The 22,667-nt window shown below is 34.4% G+C and overlaps 1 protein-coding gene across 9 annotated transcripts in view; it reads right to left on the bottom strand.

Annotated features, from left to right (window-relative positions):
* Positions 1–14,800: 14,800 nt before the first annotated feature.
* The window catches only part of Tent5d (terminal nucleotidyltransferase 5D), a 68,238-nt gene continuing 60,371 nt past the window's right edge, over positions 14,801–22,667 (bottom strand). For 5 of the 9 annotated variants that reach the window (XM_063279893.1, XM_063279894.1, XM_008773335.4 and 2 more), the window contains 2 exons: positions 21,511–21,624; positions 15,312–17,415 (listed from right to left, as the gene is read on the bottom strand). In XM_063279893.1, coding sequence (XP_063135963.1) covers positions 16,224–17,396 — 1,173 coding nt within the window. In that variant the 5' untranslated portion in view covers positions 17,397–17,415; positions 21,511–21,624 and the 3' untranslated portion in view covers positions 15,312–16,223. Of the gene's footprint in view, positions 17,416–21,510; positions 21,625–22,667 lie in introns of those variants that run through there. The other 4 variants (XM_008773338.4, XM_039099586.2, XM_017601964.3 and 1 more) reach the window with 2 other exon arrangements.

Genomic DNA, 22,667 nt, shown 5'->3' with positions numbered 1-22,667 from the left:
AAGTTTTAGGATCAAGTCTTTAATCCATTTTAAATTGATTTCCACAGACGTTGCAAAATAAGAATAAAATATTTTCATTTTTATTCCCTTCCTTTTCTTATTTTTTCCTTTTGGTTATGTGCAAGTTTTATTAACACGACAATTTGTCTCATCTCAAAAAGAATAATTGACATCAAGGAAAAGGCAAGAGGGCTTTTGAGATGGCTTAGTGAGTAAAGTTGCTTACTGCCAAGTTTGACTATCTGAGCTAGATTCTGGGACCCTCTCACAGGAGTGAACTGACTCCTGCAAGTTGTATTATACCCTTTCTCTTCTGCCCACAAATACACACACTAAAAATAGGCAAATAAATGTAAGAAAAATCTATTTAGAAGGAAATAAAATATACACCATTGGTAGAGAGAATACAGTGGGGCATTGACCCCTATGTTACTGATGGTAAGAATGTAACAATTTAGCCACTATAAAAATTAATTTGAAGATTTTTTCAAAAAAAGGAAAAAAGAAGGAGGAAGTGGAGGGAGGGAGGAAGGAAGGAAGGAAGGAAGGAAGGAAGGAAGGAAGGAAGGAGGGAGGGAGGGAGGGAGATAAGTTCATTCATTTATTGATTCATACCACTTCTTGGTACATACCCAAAAGAATAAAACTAAGCATACTATATAGGTTTCTGCACATCTATATTTATTACGGTGCTGTTCACAATAGCTCAATTATGGAATCTGTCTAGGTATCCATCAATGCATGAACTAGTAAGGAAACTCTGTTTTATATATAAAACAGAGTTTCTCTCAGACACAAAGAAGAATGAACTTGTCACTAGCAACAGATAGATGGAACTGGAGATTTTCATGTTAAGTGACATAAACCAGAGCCCAATGTCAAGTTTAATACATTTCCTTTGATGTATAGAAAAGAGTTCGGGGGGAGTGGGGCAAGGGAAGGCCATGAAATTAGAAGAGTGACTACTAATTATTTGGAAGGGGCAGCAAAAAGGGGGAGTTGGAAATAAAAAAAGTTATACAGAGGGTGAATATGACCAGTGTACGCTATGGGAATATATGGAAATGTCATAATAGAGTCTCTTAATTTGTATGTTAAATATGTGCTTGAAATGTAGTCTTACAGAACATGTAGTCGAAGGCATCCATATCTCCATAGGTTTCTAAGTTACAGTTTCTCAAAAATATCCCTAAAGACAAGATGTTGGATGCAAGTAGATCATTTGGGAAGTGATTTCAGAAAACACAAGTAAGGGACTGGAAAAAATTTAGACAGGATGGGAGAACAGTCCATCATATATACACATACTCATACATACTAGTCATTAATCATTATGGATGATGATTTTAATATTGCTGGAATTTTACAAGGACTTATATTGTTTGACACAAGAATAAAAACAAGAAATAAGACTTGTGTCCTTAGATGAGGGTTGTCTTAGGGGGCCATCAAGAATCAAGTCCAATGGAACAATAATTCTGAACTCATTTTTTCCTTTGGGGAACATTATACAATCAAAATGATATTCACAATTAAAAGTAACAAGATTAACACCTTGTCATTTAGACATGCAAACATATCTCCTTAAAGAAAACAGTACTCAAAATTTCAATAGTATAACATAACTCCCCTATGTACAATTTAAAAAGCCACAATAAATAATTTGTACAAAATTTCAACAATTGTAGCATTGCTTATGTTTTAAATGCAATATGCCTTATGAGACTCATCAAAACTCAGCTGTGAGCCCCTGTAAAATTATAAAGAAAGTTACATATTTTCATAGTACTATGGCAGAATAAACACTGTATTACCTAAGAGAGCAAAGCTGCCGTCGGGTGATGGGACCAAAATCAGCCTCCATTTTGAGAAGATATTATTCCCCCTGGCCTACAGTTGTGTAGCATTCTGATCTGAGATGCCAACAGAATCAATAATTAAGCTCTATTTATAGCATTATAGAATTTATCTAGTCTTCGCTAAATTTTTCTACTGGTCTCAGACTTCTGACCTATGTGGTCAGATAGCATAACAATGACTCATCTTACCAATCAATTTTCTATGATATTTGGGCTTCTTGGCACTAACAACTACCTAAGACAATTCATGTGAGGAAAGGTATTTTTTGTGCATAGTTCTAGTGTTTTCAGTTCATCATTTGCAGGAGGTTTTGGCAGAACAGAACATCTCATATCCTGGTGAATGGGAGGTTGAGAGAAGACCTCTCCTGAGACATTTTATCTATTACTGCTTTCCATTGCATCTGTGTCTCCAATCTATGGTAAAGTACCAAATGCATCCAGGGTGTGTATTCTCTCCTTATAAGCATTTGTCGAAATGTTCTCAAGATGCACTTTATTATCTAGAAACTTCTCAACCCAATCAAGTTGAAAATCAAGGAAAAAAACACCATATGAACTACAAGATATGTTGAGTAAGACAGAAATAATAAAACTGTCTTTTTCTTATGTATAAAATACTGAAGATCATAAGCAATAAAAAACTCCTTTCAAATAATAAATGGTCTACCAAAGTTTAAGGATACAGCACAAATACTGAAGGAAGTTATTTCCTCATATCCTACAAACAAACTAATTGGTTTGATATTTAGAAAACAAGGACATTAATAGCAATATAAAATTTTGCAAAATTTACAAATTCCAACCAGTGCTGGTGTGGATGTGGGAAAAAAAGGGAATCCTTACACGGTTGCTAGAGTTGTAAAGTGGTAGTTACTATGGTGATCAGCATAGAGGACACCTCAAAAGCTAGAAATACAGGGACAGGGAGTGGAGCAGAGACTGAAGGAAAGGCCATCCAGAGACTGCCTCACCTGGGGATCCATCCCATATGCAGACTCCAAACCCAGACAATATTGCTGATGCCAGGACGTGCATGCTCACAGGAGCCTGGTATAGCTGTCCCCAGAGAGGCTCTGCCATGTTTCTTGGTTTCCAAACAAAACTAGATGGTAATCTTCCATTGCTAAATACAGCACACACAGTTGTAAGATATAGAGAAAACAAGATAGAACTGTGCTGGACATATTCTCTCTTCTGGCTTGCATCCATGGTACCAGAAGGTGCAATGCTTGCTTCGGGGGTGGGGAGTTGTCACAGTCCTACCTAGCTGTGACCCTTATGAACTTTAGTACAGCTCTGCTAGGTAAGATGTGCCCACTTGTGCAAAAAAGGCCATTTTCCCATTGGATTTGAGAACTGTTCCATACAATGGAAGCCACATATATCCCTATAGCCTTTATCAAAAATATGTGGATGTGGAACTAATAGTTTAGTTGGGGAAGTTAACCATTATCATTTAGTAACTTGATATATTATCAAACTGCCTTCTAAATATCAATGTTTATACCCATAAACAATTCTCACCTTTAATGAAAGAAGCCTCACTTTGTAATAATAAATAAGTGAATGCAGAAAATCATGGCTGATGATCAACAAGTAGTTGGTTGAGAGTGGATTCGTAAATAAATTTGTACCACTTTCTCCTGTAGTTCAGGGAACATCATGTAAAATGTGTAGAAAGAATGAAGGAGCTAGAAGTCATGAAGGAGGACTACAAAATGCCATCTTCTGGATATGAAAAAGCTATTGTGAACTTGAATCACAGCAGTGATGGTTACTTTCACTGGGCATGAAAAGATTGGCCTTGTTAACAATCCGTTGTGTATAGGGGAGTTACTGGCAAATAAAAGAATCTGGAGGGAGGAGGAGACAGGTTTTACTTTTCAGTTGTATACAAACTGGTGAACATACCCAACTTCAAAAGATAGCAAATGTGTGGTAAGTCAGAAAACAAAGCATATGAATGTGGGAAAGAGACTTATAAAAAAGACACCTTCACTGTGTGAGAAATGATAGCAATTAAAATGAACCAAAATGTAAAACAATGACTTTCAAATCTATGGAAACTACAAAACTTATCAAGGAAATCCATCAAAAATTATACACCTTCCTTGTTCATTGACAGGAATATACACTATGTTGCAGTGTAGGCTATTATTGTACTGAGCTTATAGATTCAGCATAGAACTAATCAAAGATACAGAAAGTTATTTTATGGATAAGGCTGTAGAATGCTTGGAAAGATTATACACATTTCACAGATATAAGAAATTGAAGATCTCAGATGATAGAAAGAACTCCTATGCTCATGGATTGGCAGGATTAATATAGTAAAAATGGCCATGTTACCAAAAGCGATGTACAGATTCAATGCAATACCCATCAAAATTCCAATCCAATTCTTCATGGAGTTAGACAGAACAATTTCCAAATTCATCTGGAATAATAAAAAACCCAGGAGAGCTAAAACTATTCTCAACAATAAAAGTACATCTGGGGAAATCACTATCCCTGAACTCAAGCAGTATTACAGAGCAATAGTGATAAAAACTGCATGGTATTTGTACAGAGACAGATGGATAGACCAGTGAAATAGAATTGAAGACCCAGAAATGAACCCACACACCTATGGTCACTTGAATTTTGACAAAGGAGCCAAAACCATCCAATGGAAAAAAAGATAGCATTTTCAGCAAATGTTACTGGTACAACTGGAGGTCAGCATGTAGAAGAATGCAGATCGATCCATGCTTATCACCCTGTACAAAGCTTAAGTCCAAGTGGATCAAGGACCTCCACATCAAACCAGATACACTCAAACTAATAGAAGAAAAAGTGGGGAAGCATCTCAAACACATGGGCACTGGGGAAATTTTCCTGAACAAAACACCAATGGCTTATGCTCTAAGATCAAGAATTGACAAATGAGATCTCATAAAAATGCAAAGCTTCTGTAAGGCAAAGGACACTGTTGTTAGGACAAAACAACAACCAACAGATTGGGAAAAGATCTTTACCAATCCTACAACAGATAGAGGGCTTATCTCCAAAATATACAAATAATTCAAGAATTTATTTAGACTGCAGGGAGAAAAATAACCCTATTAAAAAATGGAGTTCAGAGCTAAACAAAGAATTCACAGCTGAGGAATGCCGAATGGCTGAGAAACACCTAAAGAAATGTTCAACATCTTTAGTCATAAGGGAAATGCATATCAAAACAACCCTGAGATATCACCTCACACCAGTGAGAATGGCTAAGAGCAAAAACTCAGGTGACAGCAAATGCTGGCGAGGATGTGGAGAAAGAGGAACACTCCTCCATTGTTGGTGGGATTGCAGACTGGTACAACCATTCTGGAAACAGTCTGGAGGTTCCTCAGAAAATTGGACATTGAACTGCCTGAGGACCCAGCTATAATCTCTCTTGGGCATATACCCAAAAGATGCCCCAACATATAACAAAGACACATGCTCCACTACATTCTTAGCAGCCTTATTTATAATAGGCAGAAGCTTGAAAGAACCCAGATGCCCTTCAACAGAGGAATGGATACAGAAAATGTGGTACATCTACACAATGGAGTATTACTCAGCTATCAAAAACAATGACTTTATGAAATTCATAGGCAAATGGATGGAACTGGAAAATATCATCCTGAGTGAGGTAACCCAATCACAGAAAGACACACATGGTATGCACTCATTGATAAGTGGCTATTAGCCCAAATGCTTGAATTACCCTAGATGCACAGAACACATGAAACTCAAGAAAGATGACCAAAATGCGAATGCTTCACTCCTTCTTTAAAAGGGGAACAATACCCTTAGCAGGGAATAGGGAGGCAAAGTTTAGAACAGAGGCAGAAGGAACACCCATTCAGAGCCTGCCCCACATGTGGCCCATACATATACAGCCACCAAACTAGATATGATGGATGAAGCAAAGAAGTGCAGGCCGACAGGAACCGGATGTAGATCTCTGCTAAGAGACACAGCCAGAATACAGGAAATACCTGGGCTAATGCCAGCAGCAATATCCTGAACTGAGAACGGGCCCCCATTGTAGGAATCAGAGAAAGGACTGGAAGAGCTTGAAGGGGCTGGAGATCCCATTTGAACAACAATGCCAACCAACCAGAGCTTCCAGGGACTGTACATGGACTGACCCTGTGATCCAACCTCATTGTAGCAATGAATATCCTAGTAAGAGCACCAGTGGAAGGGGAAGCCCTGGGTCCTGCCAAGACTGAACCCCCAGTGAACTTGATTGTTGGGGGCAGGGCGGCAATGGGGGGAGGATGGGGAAGGGTAGCCCATATAGAAGGGGAGGGGCAGGGGTTAGGGGGATGTTGGCCTGGAAACTGGGAAGGGGAATAACAATTGAAATGTAAATAAGAAATACTCAAGTTAATAAAGATTAAAAAATACAGATATTCAAGCTCTATAAGAATTAACCTTCCATAAAACCACAGATTTTCCCCCATTTTCTTTTAAAAAAATTTTTAGTGGCTTAATCCCTGGAAGCTCTGGTTGGTTGGCATTGTTGTTCAAATGGGATCTCCAGTCCCTTCAAGCTCTTCCAGTCCTTTCTCTGATTCCTTCAATGGGGTTCCCATTCTCAGTTCAGTGGTTTGCTGCTGGCATTCACCTATGTATTTGCTGTATTCTGGCTGTGTCTCTCAGGAGAGATCTACATCTGGTCCCTGTCAGCCTGCACTTCTTTGCTTCATCCATCTTGTCTAATTGGGTGGCTGTATATGTATGGGCCACATGTGGGGCAGGCTCTGAATGGGTGTTCCTTCAGTCTCTGTTTTAGTCTTTGCCTCTCTCTTCCCTGCCAAGGGTATTCTTGTTCCCCTTTTAAAGAAGGAGTGAAGCATTCACATTTTGATCATCCTTCTGGGGTTTCATTTGTTCTAGGCATCTAGGGTAATTCAAGCATTTGGGCTAATAGCCACTTATCAATGAGTGCATACCATGTGTGTCTTTCTGTGATTGGGTTACCTCACTCAGGATGATATTTTCCAGTTCCAACCATTTGCCTACGAATTTCAGAAACTCGTTCTTTTTGATAGCTGAGTAATATTCCATTGTGTAGATGTACCACATTTTCTGTATCCATTCCTCTGTTGAAGGGCATCTGGGTTCTTTCAAGCTTCTGCCTATTATAAATAAGGCTGCAATGAACATAGTGGAGCACGTGTCTTTGTTATATGTTGGGGCATCTTTGGGTATATGCCCAAGAGAGATTATAGCTGGGTCCTCAGGCAGTTCAATGTCCAATTTTCTGAGGAACCTCCAGACTGATTTCCAGAATGGTTGTACCAGTCTGCAATCCCACCAACAATGGAGGAGTGTTCCTCTTTCTCCACATCCTCGCCAGCATCTGCTGTCACCTGAGTTTTTGATCTTAGCCATTCTCACTGGTGTGAGGTGAAATCTCAGGGTTGTTTTGATTTGCATTTCCCTTATGACTAAAGATGTTGAACATTTCTTTAGGTGTTTCTCAGCCATTCGGCATTCCTCAGCTGTGAATTCTTTGTTTAGCTCTGAACTCCATTTTTTAATAGGGTTATTGTCTCCCTGTGGTCTAACTTCTTGAGTTCTTTGTATATTTTGGATATAAGGCCTCTATCTGTTGTAGGATTGGTAAAGATCTTTTCCCAATCTGTTGGTTGCCGTTTTGTCCCAACAACAGTGTCCTTTGCCTTACAGAAGTGCTGCAGTGTTATGAGATCAATGCCAATCACACTTTTCAGTTCAGCCACTGTTACCCCCATCTTTGTGTGTCCAGAAAGATGGTTTTCCTACAATATTTTGACTTTAGGTAAGCCATTTTCTTTAAACTTGGAAAAATAAGTGTCTTTAATATTGGAAAAATGATTTTTCTCCATGAATATATTTATTGTATCTGCCATATATATGTATCCATGCAAGACCTGATGTGGGAGTAAAGGAGTCTACACTACATAGCTGAAAGAAGTGTGAGATCCATTTCACAGATACATTTATTGTCTAAAGGAGACTCCATTTTTTAATTTTTTCATGTCATTATAATTATAAATTTGTTCTTTTACTGTTTCTATAGAAACTCCTTATGAGTTCAGAAACAAAGATTGTGCAATGCACTGATTAACAACATAACAGGAAGCAACTAGGAAAGGTTATATGTATTTCTAACAGTACTTAATATTAGGAATGATGAAAAATAGAGCACTAATAATAATTTTGTCTTTATATATAACTTTACTGATAACTATTTAAAATGTGAAAAATACATTCAAATTTTAAAATAAAACAAAAGGGGATCTTCTATCAGATACTAATTTTACATAATCTTGTTAAAAACCAGATTTGTTTGGTGAGATATGAGAATGTATGTGCATATGTACATGTATACTTACAAGTGCATGTATGTACATCCACACAAATACATTATATAATATACATGTGTGCTTTTATTTTAATGTTGGAAATAATGTAGAGAGAATGAAAGTATAACAATCTCAGTGTAATTAGAAATTATGTAAGCAATTTAATGGCACCATTGTCATCTGACTTCTATTAATGCTAAAATAGTGAATGAAACAGTCACCAGGATTGATGAAATATATAAATATAACATGTTTTTATATATCCGGGGATGATTTACCTTGAAGGTCACAAGCAAAATATCATGGACTAGATACAGGAATCTACTGGGATTTTTATAAATATCCATTTATTACTAAATTTAAAGTTGTCTATACTTTGAGAGCATGGAAACTGGTATTCTTGGTAATGTTTTTAAGGATTACTTAAGGCAGAACTTACTTTCATATATTAAAGGATTAAAAGACAATGAGTCATTTTGACTTTTTCTCACAACCATCTAATGATTTCAAACCTTAGTCATCTAATAACTCACATCACGTAGAAAAATTACTTTAGTCTTTATTAAGGAAATTTACTGCTTCTCTTTCCCCCAGAAATAAGGCCCTTACAAAGTTGCTAGACAGTTTCTATGGGTATTTAAATCTCAAGTAGATGACAGTGAGGGCCTTTTCTTATTCCCATTACTCTTGCCAGTATTCATTCTTTTAATGATGGCTCTATTCAAAACCACTTTCACTCTTATCCTCACTTGGATATGTGGTTAGCATATACAGCCTTAAAATACTACCAAGCTCTGCTATGGGTGTGATGCATGCATTTGTGCATGCATGCGTGTGTGCGTGCATGTGTGCGTGCATGGAGGAATGTAGATTACATAACTTTGTTCCATTTCTCTGAATGATTCTGGCATGTAATTTCATCTATTGTCAATTATGATCTCATTGCATGCATTATAAGTAACAGTAATTTGAATGGAAGACTATAGTAAATAAGGTTTACCAATGGAAAAAGTCAAATGAATATGAGGGAAATAAATGAGTACAAATCATTATCATTTATATTCTTAGGTTTTGTGGGTAGTATTTTGTATTAGACAGTGTTAATTGTTTTGTCATGAATGGTGACAGCAGTTACTTACACAAAACCATAATATACTTTAAGCCAGTAGCTTCTGAATCTTAGAAAGGACTGAAAGAGCTTGAAGGGGCTTGAGACCCCATATGAACAACAATGCCAACCAACCATAGCTTCCAGGGATTAAGCCACTACCCAAAGACTATACATGGAATGACCCTGGGCTCCAACCTCATAGGTAGCAATGAACAGCCTAGTAAGAGCACCAGTGGAAGGGTAAGGCCTTGGTCCTGCCAAGACTGAACACCCAGTGAACGGGATTGTTGTGGGGAGGGTGGTAATGGGGGGAGGATGGGGAGGGGAACACACATATAGAAGGGGAGGAGTAGGGATTAGGGGGATGTTGGCCCGGAAACTGGGAAGGAGAATAACAATCGAAATGTAAATAAGAAATACTCAAGTTAATAAAGATGGAAAAAAAAACTGTTGGAAAGAAAAAAAAAAGCCAGTAGCTTCTCATATCCTATATTTGCAATCTCTAATGAGAGCTGTAATTCTATAAACATTCTATGAAAAAAAAAAACAAATGAAGTTCTTTTTAAAACTCCTTTTAAGTAAAAGATGTGGTCGTGTTGGAAATAATAGGCATTTACCCATTTTGCAGCTGGTGCACTGCTGTGTGTTCCGCAGTCATTTTATTTCAAAACTCATTTTGATCTAATAACAACATTTATACTATATCTCCACCAACTGTACAAACTCAGAAATCAAAGGATACAAGTATAAGAGCTATGTGGTGAACAATAAAACGTACATTTACACTATTATCAGAATCAAAAATAGTTTCCACAAAAGATACTTCACTCTTCATATATTAATTTTTCCTCAAACATCAAAATACATTTCCAAAAGTGTAATACAAGTCTCGAAATTGTATAACATCATAAAAAACTATTGTTATGTAACATATATTCAACATCAAAGCAAATATTCACAGTTCACCAAACTTTAGGCATTTCAACACCTGTTTAAATATGCCACTTCTGAAACAGTCCTGAAAATTTTATTTACAGAAACATGGCAAGTTATTACAACACTTCAAAAGGTTTGCCCTAAGAGAGTAAAAGTGGTGATATGAACTATAAAAATAGAAAAGGCACCTTAAATGTTATAAAGCTATATTTATATTGCCTGCTTTTCTAAAACAAAGCACAAACAATTCAATGTTTAAAAGATCATTCTTCTTGATGTAGTAGAGAGTGCTATAAGCAACTTTACTTAGACCTGGCAACTACAGTTAAAATGGTTTTATTTATTTCCCCATCTAGCCATAATTTGTATCACTGACATTTTCCTTAATGTTATTAAATTGGGTTTGAATTAATTTATTGTTGAAACATGTCTTGAAGAGAAACACTTATGGATATAATTGCTTAGTTTTGAAGTGAGATGCTCTAACTTTACTTCTAGTCAGATGAATTTATTGGAATGATATTGTAAGGTTTTTGTTGTACTCAATAGTCATTTTGGATCTTGACAGAGAAGATGCAATCCAGTAGTGTCGTCCATAAGTGATGAAGCCTCATATTTTACTATTCATTATGCAGTTTCATTTATATTCTGAATTATCTGAGCATTTCCTTTGTTTTGCAGGCCAGCAAATTCCCTTAACAAGGAGAACTTTAAAGAAAAATGCATTGTGCTTGCTAATAGTTTTGAACTACCAGAAAAAGTTAGTGACATTCAGCTCATATAATCTAAACAGAGACTAAGCAAAGTTTAGCAAGTAAGTCCAAGGTGCCAAAGAGAGTGCTACTTTGTTAAGCCCAGTGTCAGTGTTTTCCAGGTGTATGTGACCTGTTTTAAAATAGCAGGAGGTCTTCATTAAGTCAATTTTTGCACTGTCACCTATAAAACTGCAAACACAGCCATAAAACAATATCATATAATTGTAATGGATTAATATTTGGATATATAAAAATTTCAGCTAATGAAACGGTCTATTTCTAATCTTACTAGGATAGTTAAGGTTACTGAATGAAATATGTAGAATTTATTGAAATAAATTATTCAATATGTGTTGATGTTAGGTTATAATTGATGAAGGCAGAATCCTACCAATTATCTTTTAATGTAACTTGTTAGACGAATTTCTATGAATGTGAATGGCCTCTGATCTTAACATTTTAGTGATTTGACTGTTAGCTTTTAATGTAACTACATAAAAAAAATCCCCCCCAAAAATGTCAAGATCACAAAACATTGTATACAATGGCTGAATGTGTCTTACTGGAAAAGGTAGCTTATAAATCAGATCCATCTGCACATTAAATGACAGAAAAAGCCAATTGACTGATTTATGTCTATTTGCTTAGATTGTAAGAATTCTTCAAGAATCAAAAAGTTAAAATATATTTCCAGAATCACAGCCTCTGATTTAAGATTGTTAACATGTTGTCGGCAACTGGTATCTTGAAAATCAGAGAGCTTAAAATTGGGTTCTATACAATGCATACAAAGTTACTTTTCTAGAATGGAGCATCTACCAACAGAGTCTTATTAAATTAACAGTTCCAGAAACGCTCCTTACTAGGATTTAATCTTTTGTAAAATAATCACTAAAAACTTACTCCTAGTTTTAACTTCTCTATCCTGTCAATAAGAAAAACAGAAGTGCCATTTAGAAAATGATGAACGATGAACTGGGATGATTAAAAGCTAGATGTTCAAGTTCTCACTATTAAGGAGAATGTATGTTTGAAAAATACAAGTAATAATCAGATTTTAACATCAACAATGTACATATGTATCAATATAGTCTATTAATAATATTAATAATGTCTCATATATTAAACATATATTTTAAATAAAGATAACATCAAAACCTTCCTACAGAAAAATGTATAAATGCTCTATTTTTGGAAGCTGTCAAGATCACCACGTGCAGTACATCTCCTCTGCAAGTATTTTCTTTGTTTTAATAGACAGTCATTGAAATTATTATAGCTCTATGACTAGCATGTTTATACACAGCCATAAACATGACTAACTCATATAACATCATGTATATAGTTTCTGTTTTGATATACAGATTTGGTATTAGATATAAGGGTAACTTGCTCTTGACATTAAAGATTACTTGAGTGCTTTTCAAATACTATCATTTTACTCATGAAACCAGTTTTAACTTACATTCCCAACTTGTAGAGAGAATCAGAAAGAATGTTATTTGATAGTGAAAACAAAATTCAATAGTTAGTGAATAACAGGTATTGGAGTTTACTGCTAGAAAAACCATTGGTTGAGGAGTCAATGCACCAAAGGTGCCTTTAAACTCTTAAATCTGTAAAGAAGGTAAGTTATGAAGATACACATAAGTTCAAGGAAGTCATCTAATCTATGCAGCTTGAATAAAAGTTCAATTTACAGTTTTCTTTATTCAGATACCTGTTAATATGGGTTGTAGCGACTCTAATTTTATTTGTGGAAGACAGTTAAAACTGTAAAACACTTTCAAATAGAAAATGTAAGTATCAATGTTTAACTAATACCTTTCAGTTTCAAAATATTTGGAGGAGACTAATGTAAATATACAGGAATTCCCTTTTAATTTTGAATTTACAAGTTAAGAATTTGATAAGATCTTTACCTTTTGTTTTTGAATTAAACCTTCATTTTATATAGAATACTTTCGAGCTCTATTGCCATAAAAATAAAATGGTCAGGTACTGTGTTAGTTAGGATGCTCACAATCTGTAACATCATTTTTCTGAGACGCTTCTTCGGCTCTACTCATTATCTGTAGACCTTTCAAAACTCTTAAAGAGGAATCCAATCATAGACTTCTGGGTGCTATAATTTAGCCTAAGGTATATGTAAGGTATATTATGGGTCATATCTATAAAGTGTATGGGTTAGTTAGCATTTTAGAGAGAATAATTTATTATTCTAGAATTATGTAATAAATCACCAATTTAATCGATATTAAGCCATAATTATAAATTTCAGATAATTTTGTGGAATAACTACTTGATGTACTATTTCTCTTAAGGAGGCCATTTTATTCATTTACAGGGGTTAATGATTTTGTTCTGAGGGATTTGAAGGTTTATCTATTTGGTACTTCTTTTATAGGACAGGGAGGTTTGACTGCTGAAAGAGGCAATTTGCATAAAAAGCCATATATAAATATTTTTGAGTTTTCAAAGTGTACATTTATTAAAAATGTGTTTTGTTCTAATTAATTCAAATAATCTCACATCTTTCATAAGAAAGCAATGTAAAACAAAATGTGTTATGTTCAAATATCATAAATGACATAAAATTGTTTCCCAAGTAGTGTATATTACAGTTGATATATCACCCAATTAAAACACTCCTTTCTTTCAAAGCTGTAGATTAGTGACTATCAGAAGACTTTCAGGATTTAAAATTTTTATATACCCTATTAGATCTTTTATAACATACAGACATTTGTTGAATATAACAATAACTATGTGCTTGAGGCTGAAACCAAATTAATTTAACTGATAGAATTGTTAGAAATACATCCTTTTTTCTTGGATTAGATTACTGGGGTAAAAAATAAAAACAATTTCCACAATAAAGGTTGCTACTCGATTTTATTATTAGTTAGAATAGTCAAGGGCAATATGGTGTATATCTTGTAATGCAATGGCAAATGCTGGAATGCAGTTTGAAAAATAACTTAATGACTTCTATGAGTGATTTCAGGCAAAAGGGTTGGCACCTGTTTACCTACAAAAAACCCTCCCACATAGTAAATTAATAAACAGAATGAATTAGTGCTGCTTTGTAGGCCAGTTAGTTACACTAGTACTGGGGACATGGTACTGAATTCATATTTTTCTGGCTAGTAGGCAATAAAGGAAGGCTTAACATGGTGATGTTATTTAGAGAAACAAAGTCATGAGGAACAGGCTAAAGCTTTTTGTCCCATGGTATCATTCCCATTCAACATGTTTGCATTCTCTAACCTGAGAAAATATATACATATATGTATATGTGTATGTTGAACTTTTTCCAAAGAAATCAAGACACTTAAAATGTTAGAAGAAAACATGTACCTTTTGGGTTATTTTCCCTCCATTACAACTTAAAGCTTTAGGAAAATGACATGAAAAAATAGCTTCTTAGGAAATAAAGAGATCGGAGCAAATACCAGTAAGAAGCAATGGGATGGCAGATATGATAAGACGCTCCCAGACACCTTCACATTTCTATTATTGAAGAACCTTGGGAAATACTGAACCTTTAGCAACCATACCACTAACTTAATCCTCTTATTCTCAAATAACCCCCTGTCTCTTTTAGAATTATTTTTTGTTACTGATGAGTAACTTCAGTTTTATGTATATGCATTTCCACTTTCTAAAAAGTAAAATTTTTATGTTAGAACACAAAGAATGATCATTATGTTTTAGCTAATATAAGATGTAGATAGATACAGTGATACATTTTCTTAATTTATTATTTAATAATTTTTATTTTAACTCCACTTGAAAAGGTAAATCCAAATATTTTAAAGTCTTGGGATTTTGTATTACACATATAATTATTTAAACACACCAATGCCCAGTGATGTATGTGTAGAAAACATCAGAAATACTGGCTACTTGAAAAATTCCATAGAAATCGTACTATTCTATTCAATACTACAATACTGAAAAATGACTTTACATAGAGTCTATAGGTAGCACATTTCAAGATTTTGCTGGTTCTTGTGTGATAGGAAAATACTTAAATTTTTCGATGGCCTGATTGACATTCATTCAGAATAGTTTGTTATATATCATCCCATATAACAGCTCTTTTAAACATGTATGAAAATTCATTTTAAACCACAAACATAGATTTGCTAGTGGATATCTGATGTAATGAGAAGATATTCAGAATAATGGCGAATATATGCAATACTGGAAAAGTGTAGTATTAACTAAAATCTAACATTGAAGAAGATACTAGAAACAAATCTTTGGTGTTGGAAAAATCTTTCATTTAGTGAGAAGTGCTTTCAATATCTAATGATGAACATTTCCAGATGTATTAGGATCCTGACGAAATAGGTAAAAGAGATCTTAAACGTCATGGCTAAATCTCTAATTTTTTGTCATTGGTGGTGGTATTTTTCTTTTTGTCTTCTATTTAGTTTTATCTTAAGAGATGATGATAGAATAGTTTCATGTTCAGAATTGGTCTTTTTCTTCATTTCAACTTAATTACATTCCAAAAATCCCTGCATAGTAAGTTATGTTCTTGGTTGTTCTGAAAGGTACTTTTTGATCCACAGATTAGCTGAATTCTTACAAGATAAGGGAAACATTCCTGTTTTCCAGAATACTTTTCCAAGTGGTTCTTTAAATTTTAGTAGTGTTTTCAAGCCAATAAGTTGTACTGGGAAACACGGGCTTACAATCCATTGTTTTAACATCATTTAAAATTATCTTTGAAATCAGATACTTTCAATTTATGAACAAAAATTTCCTGTTATTATTTGCTAAGGAAAAAACAGTATAACAAGGAACTAATTGTACATAAAAATGTTGTTAATATATCTTCACTACACTTCTTTTGAAAACATTAGAAGTGTTCTTTCAGATGTTAGCCAAATAGGTACTCATCTTATCCTGGTCACAGTAAATCTGCGTCAGTAAGACTTGAAGAATCATTTCAAGTATTCTACTACATTTGAAATATTTTACAGTTACAACATTCAATGATCACGTTCAAATGTCAGTTTAGAGATGATACCTTATCTACTATGATTTTTGACGCTTCAACTGTTGAAAAATAGTTGGCAACTACACAAAAATAGATCTTAACTTTTTACAGAACTTGGAAAACTGCCTTTCATTGGTGCTTAAGCAAAACTCCTGGTACGTGCATTTCTTACATCATACCATTTTGCACAGGGAACTGCACTGTATGACATGGCTGGAAATAAACCAGTGGTGGCCCAGATGCTACATAATAACTAGGGTATCCTCCCTCAAGAACTAGATATGGAGCAGGTTGATAAAAGCAAGTTACGTTGTCTGTACTAGGTAAAATATTCTGTTCTCCAAGTACTTTCAAAGCCAAAAGGGTGATCATGTTAAGGGTCTGCCTTCTTTCATATCCCATGAGGCAGACAGTGCTTTGGTTCACAACTCCATGCAAGGTCATAAGGTACTCATACTTGCTCTTTTCTTCACCTATGAAATGGTTGCGGAGGTACGATTCAATTTTCTTTTGCTGTTCTGCTACATCAGGAAAGTCAATGAAAAATCTAGAACACATATAACGTTCCAGAGTCTTAATTTCTGTTTGGCAGGCTGGCTTGAAGTCACGAACCAACAAATTGCTATACTTCAAAAGGCCACCACCTCTGATCTCTTCAGGCTTTCGGGTAGATATTAGCTTGTATTTCAAATGGACCATTGCTTCTTGGAAGTCGCCATACATACTTTCAGCCACCACAACAGGACAGGATTCTTTGGTGAGCTTGGCATTTGGGACACTATAAAAATCTAACATGGAATCCAAAAGAATTTGGAAAGAATCTACACTAAATTCAAATTGTCGTCTGAGTGAGTTCACAAATTTTAGTTCTACATTCTTCCCAGTGTTATTTGAAAGGGAGATGAGACTCCAACGATCGTTGTTACTGCAAATTTTTACCATTTTCTGCACATATGCTTCTTTCATGGTTTTTAGGGTAATCTTTTCTTTCTTAACACCTTTTGGTAAAAAGTCAAGTAGACAGCCTAAAACTGCATCCTTAACTACCTGAAATTCTTGATCGCTTGGAAGATCAACACCAAAAATAATGTCCAAATCTTTATAGCTGATTCCATTATGGCTTGCGAGTATGTAACTTGCTGTAGAGCCATTCAATCTTGTATCTTTAACAATAATGCCCTGCTTTATGAGTTGATCTTTTACAACATGAACAATATCTTTTGGTTTTACCTCCAGCGTGGGGAAATTGCCCCTTCCATGAATTGGGATTACTTCATCTAACACACGGTCCAGTGTTACAATGTGATCCCAAGTGAGATTGCTGAATCTGATCTCCGACATTGTGAAGTCAATAGAACAACTAGGGGGCAAGAAAAATATTAGGAGGAAATGTCAGCATCTTAAAACTAATGTTACACCTAAAGCATATAAAAATGTTCAAAAAGATATATTTTAAAAAAGTAAATACTCTATAAACAAAAAATACTAGAAAGAAGAGAAAGTAAGGGTAAAAATGATCATAAGAAATTTTGGCTCGTTATTGAATGCAAACAGGTTCTCAAGGATTAACTGCAACTATATAATTCATAAAATAAAGTGTTCTTTTCTATTTTTTCCTCACGTAAATACAAAAATGATGGGGTTTGGTCATATAAATACTGCTTATAGGAGAATCATAGAACAACACTGAGGTGGAAAAATTGAGATGAGACAGCATGGGCAAAATGGAACTAATATATAAATGATATCTTTATTCAATGAATATAAAAGCATTCACAAATACATTATTGAGCTTTGTATATTTTATCACTCTCACTTTAAATGCCATTACAGTAATATTCTATTATATTATTAATACTATGAGTTCTTTAAGAATAAGGATAGCATTTGACTCTTTACCTGTTCTATAAATTCTGAGAAAATTTAATGTCAGGTGAAATAAATAATGACTGTTAGTGGAAATGAAAAATGGAACTATGAAATATATACACAAATTTAAATAAGAATATAGATATGTATGATTCTGGAGATTTAAAAACTTCTAATGCAAGTATCTGATAGCTGGTATTTAATTATAATATGCTCAGAAAATTTTACAAATGAGTATCATCAAGAACTTCATTTTTATAATATGCATAAACATGTTGACTACAACAATACATAGTTATGTATCTAGGGCATCTAACATGATTATGTGGATATTTAAATACTCTATTAAGCTGTTAAAACAAATTAATCTAGGAAAGTAAATGAAGTTTATCATGGATATAGTCTTTTTTCAAATTGGTTGTTGTATTTATTTATATTTCAAATGTTATTCCCCATTTCCCCTTCATAACAGCCCTCTCCCATACCCTCTACCCCTGCTTCAATGAGTGTGCTCCCCCACCCACCTACCCACTCCCACCTCCCTGTCCTGGCATTCTCCTACACTGGGGCATTGAGCCTTCACAGGACCAAGGGCTTCTCCTCCTATTGGTGCCCAACAAGTCCATCCTCTGCTACATATGCAGTTGGAGGCATAGGTCCATCCCTGTGCTCTCTTGGGATGGTGGTTTAGTCTCTGGAAGCTCTAGGGGGTCTGCTTGGTTGATGTTGTTGTTCTTCCTATGGAGTTGCAAACTCCTTCAGCTACTTTAGCTCTTCCTCCTAACTCTTCCAAACTATTATTTCCAGGAATGAAAAAAAAAAACTTCTTAAAGCAGACTTCTATAGATAGCACTCTTATCTTTAATATGTAGGAAACTATCAGAATAATGAAATATTTAGAATTCAATGCTGCATATATCTCAAGCAAAACTAGAATAATAGAATATATTTTGGGGTATATATAGAAAAATCTTGAGTAATGCAGTTACTAAGCAAAAGCAGACCTGTGTTAGTGAGAATACCAAACCTATCATACTCCTCTATATATTACCTCATAAATATGAATTAAATATTCAGTGTATATTTTTATTATGTAATAATAGGACACCTTACGCAATGGGTCACTTGTTTCTTTTAAAGCATTTTAATTGTGTTCATCTGTACCATGTGAGTATGCAGGTCAAACCTTAAACATCGGTGGGCTGAACTGACTTACTTTGAAATTAAGTTTTTGGAATTCAATAATTAATCTAGTAAGCAAAATGAACAAGGAAAATAGCAAGAAGTCCCATTGGATAATAGAACATTCAATATGCAATTATAAGACTGTTTTAAAATACATTCTTCTAGAATCATCACTACCTTATTTTAAGATAATGATTTATTATGCTCATCTTATCAGTCTAGAAAATAGAGTTCAAAACAAAATCTGGACTTATGTTAACATTTTAGGAAGTTCTATATTTTATCTAATAAATATTTTAGAAGTATAACTATCTAACTTAAATCACTGTCATAAGCTTTAAAATTCTTCCTAAATATTCACATTGTTTTGAAAGTGGAAATTTCTATGTCATTAATGGAACTTCACTTTGTTAATATTATTAAAAATGAGTTAATGGCTTAATATTAGGCAAATAACCTGTGAGAGAATATTAATATTTCAGCATATATTTTCTTAAAAATTAAGAAATTATTTTCTACACAGAGGTCCATAGAAACTTTATATAAAAATAAGGCAATCCAAATCAAGCTTAAACGAACTAGCAAAATAAATGTGTAACTGATCAAAAAGGTATCTTTCAGATAAAACAAATTAGGAGCAGACACTGAATAGCTTGGATCTACACATAGGTATTATAGGAGAAAGGGATGGAAAAGCATTTTGTTTCTCAGATAAAAGCATACTGATATCTTACAGCGAAAATACAGATTAACATTTCTTTTTTGCTTTATGTTAGGAATATGGTCCAGACAAACTGTTAATCAGTGATTCCTGAGCAGCAATCTATGTTTACTTGACAATATCTGCTAATGATTCTAAGGCTTCTAGTCTCTAGACTAGCCTATATATTTAAATGTGTGTCCTTATATATGTATCATTGGCATTTGTTAAAAATGAACACAGGAAGTTAATTTGCTAGGATGTGAGGAAATGTTGTCATTGGTCAGTAAATACTTCAAACCTCTTAAATGAAAATTTAAGAAAGGAAGAGTTAAGATTTTTATTTTAGTATTATTCTCTTGCTAAAACTAAATGAACATCTAGTTTACATGAACTACATGTATTAAACTAGCACGTTATTACTAACTTAAGAATTTTAAAATGCCATTTTCTGATCACCTGTATACGTTCAAAAAATATGAATTACAAAATTTTCATATATCACAGTTTCCTTAACTTATTGTTATATAATGCAATATGTATTATACATTAAAAATGGATTTCATTATATATTATATAATATACTTTATTATATATTATATTATAACATGATATATAATATATAACATATTATATTATGTCATATTAAATATGCAATTATGTAATATATTATATGCAATGACATAAATTTATATTATATAACATATATACACATATAGCCATATATAATCACACAAAATAAAATAAAGTATAACATGATAGAACAGATAAAAATGATTTTATTAATATGGAATCTATAATGCTCATCTCTACTAACATGAATTCAAAATTTGGTCATAACATTACACTTCTCTCACATAACTATTATCTCTTTTAATCTTCTGATAAATACTTCTAGCTCTAAAGTAATTTGACTTAGCATATTTAACTGAACAGTCATATCTTCATATAACACAGTGAATTCTCTATATATTAATTACAAAATATTAAATAGTCTGTTAGGAAACAGAATTTTATATTCCAGAAAGCTCAGCTCAATATAATCTTTGTGTGCCTATCATCATAAACTTAGAAGTGCAACAAAAGTATTCGCATTGTTTATTATACAATGTTGGTTTCAAAAGAGCTCTCTGCTACATAATGTGTGGTTTTTTGAACATAAAGTATAACCATATATTTTCATGTACAGAATGTCCAACTCAAGGAAAATCTCCTTTACAAATTTGCTGCATGAGCCTGAACATAGATACAAAAGGTGAGAGTCTTAATCATTCTTAGAATGTGAGGTTCAAATTAATCCATTTCTGAAGACCAGATTCTGAGTCTGACTTCTTCCAGCTCATCATCCTTTAAGCTAACACATTTCATATCTAGCTTAATTAATTTTAGTATGCATAAAATAAATATGATCTAACAACCTATATGTCTATAGTAGACACTGAAATTAAAACTAAGTTGCTTCAGTCATTTAATGGGCTATATTCATCTGTAATGTAGGTAAGGCAAGTGGATTTTCAAGATTCCAACCAAGGGTCAGAAATTGCCATTTGTATAATAATATAGTTAAAATTGTTTTCCTTGTCACAAACTTATCCTTCTGACCACAGAAGTAAAAGTAAAACTCATTGACAAGTTTCCAATTATATTACTATTATGTTGAAGTTTATCTTCAACAACAATGAGGAATGACTTATAACTTACACTGTAAAGATAACGTTTGAGAACTCTCTATATTCAATATGATGCTTCTGTGAATGTTTCGGACAACATATGAATTTTCATCTTATCATGGAGTAAAGTCATGAGGCAACCAGTCTGAAGAAAGAAAAATAACGAAAGAACATTCCAATTCATATTACACACAAATTATCTGATGTTCTTGATCATATTGTTACATAGTATATGTATACATACATATTCAAACATGCACACTAAAGAAATGCTAGTAAAACCATTGTCCTGAAATGTGGTTCTGAACTTTCAGAATGTTTCATTACATGCAGTTAGTGAAATATTTCTTGATCCCACTTTCACAGTTTATGAATAAGTAGGTCACGGGGGAACCTTAATATATGTACTTAAACCTTCCCAGATTGTATTAATGTGGCTGTACTTTAAGAATTCTATCACTAGGAAGATACCCAGAGGCCCACCTGTGGCATGCCTGCCCACAGCAGGAGCTACTATGGTGTGCAAGTATGTGGTGGAGAAAAAGGGAAGTAGCACAGTTTGAACAGTATGAAGAGAGGTGGGACTGGAGTCATGAAGGTTCAGAGTATCCTGATGTGAATAATAGGTCTTGCTACATACGGCCATGGTCCAGTCTTGGTTCGTGCTGCTAAGGGCCATGCTTGGGACCTTAGCAATGCAGCACCAGGGGTCTATGTTTATGTTCATGTCTCATATTACCACCAAAGGCCATGCAAATATCTTTGGGCTGAGCTGTGGCCTGGGACCATGTTGATGTCCAAGGGCTGTGCAGAACTGGCATCAACCTCACTGACTGCAACACCCCAGAGATAGGCCCTGCAGTTACCTCACCTAGGAAGTATAATAGAACTGGCCCAGGTGCCTGGAGAGCAGGGGAGTTGGTCCCAAAGGCATAAGCTCCAGAGAGTTGGCCATGCTACTCATCTGCCATGAAGTGGCATGGATGATGCACAGATACAACCCATCCTGCTCCCACCTCTAAGCTCGCCCCAGGATCATGAGAAGAGGAAAACTGACTCTGCTCCTCACCAGCTATAGAACTAGGTAAAGCAGACATTGCACCTCACTTGGGCAGTACAGTAGATATGCCCAGAAGGCCTCACTACTTTTCTAGAGTGAGGTGGTGTGGGAACAGGAGATAAGCCCTC

Source organism: Rattus norvegicus, chromosome X, assembly GCF_036323735.1.
Source record: "Rattus norvegicus strain BN/NHsdMcwi chromosome X, GRCr8, whole genome shotgun sequence".
Lineage (NCBI taxonomy): Eukaryota > Metazoa > Chordata > Mammalia > Rodentia > Muridae > Rattus > Rattus norvegicus.
The sequence above is the reverse complement of the archived record's forward strand: the minus strand, read 5'-3'. Positions and strand labels throughout refer to the sequence as shown.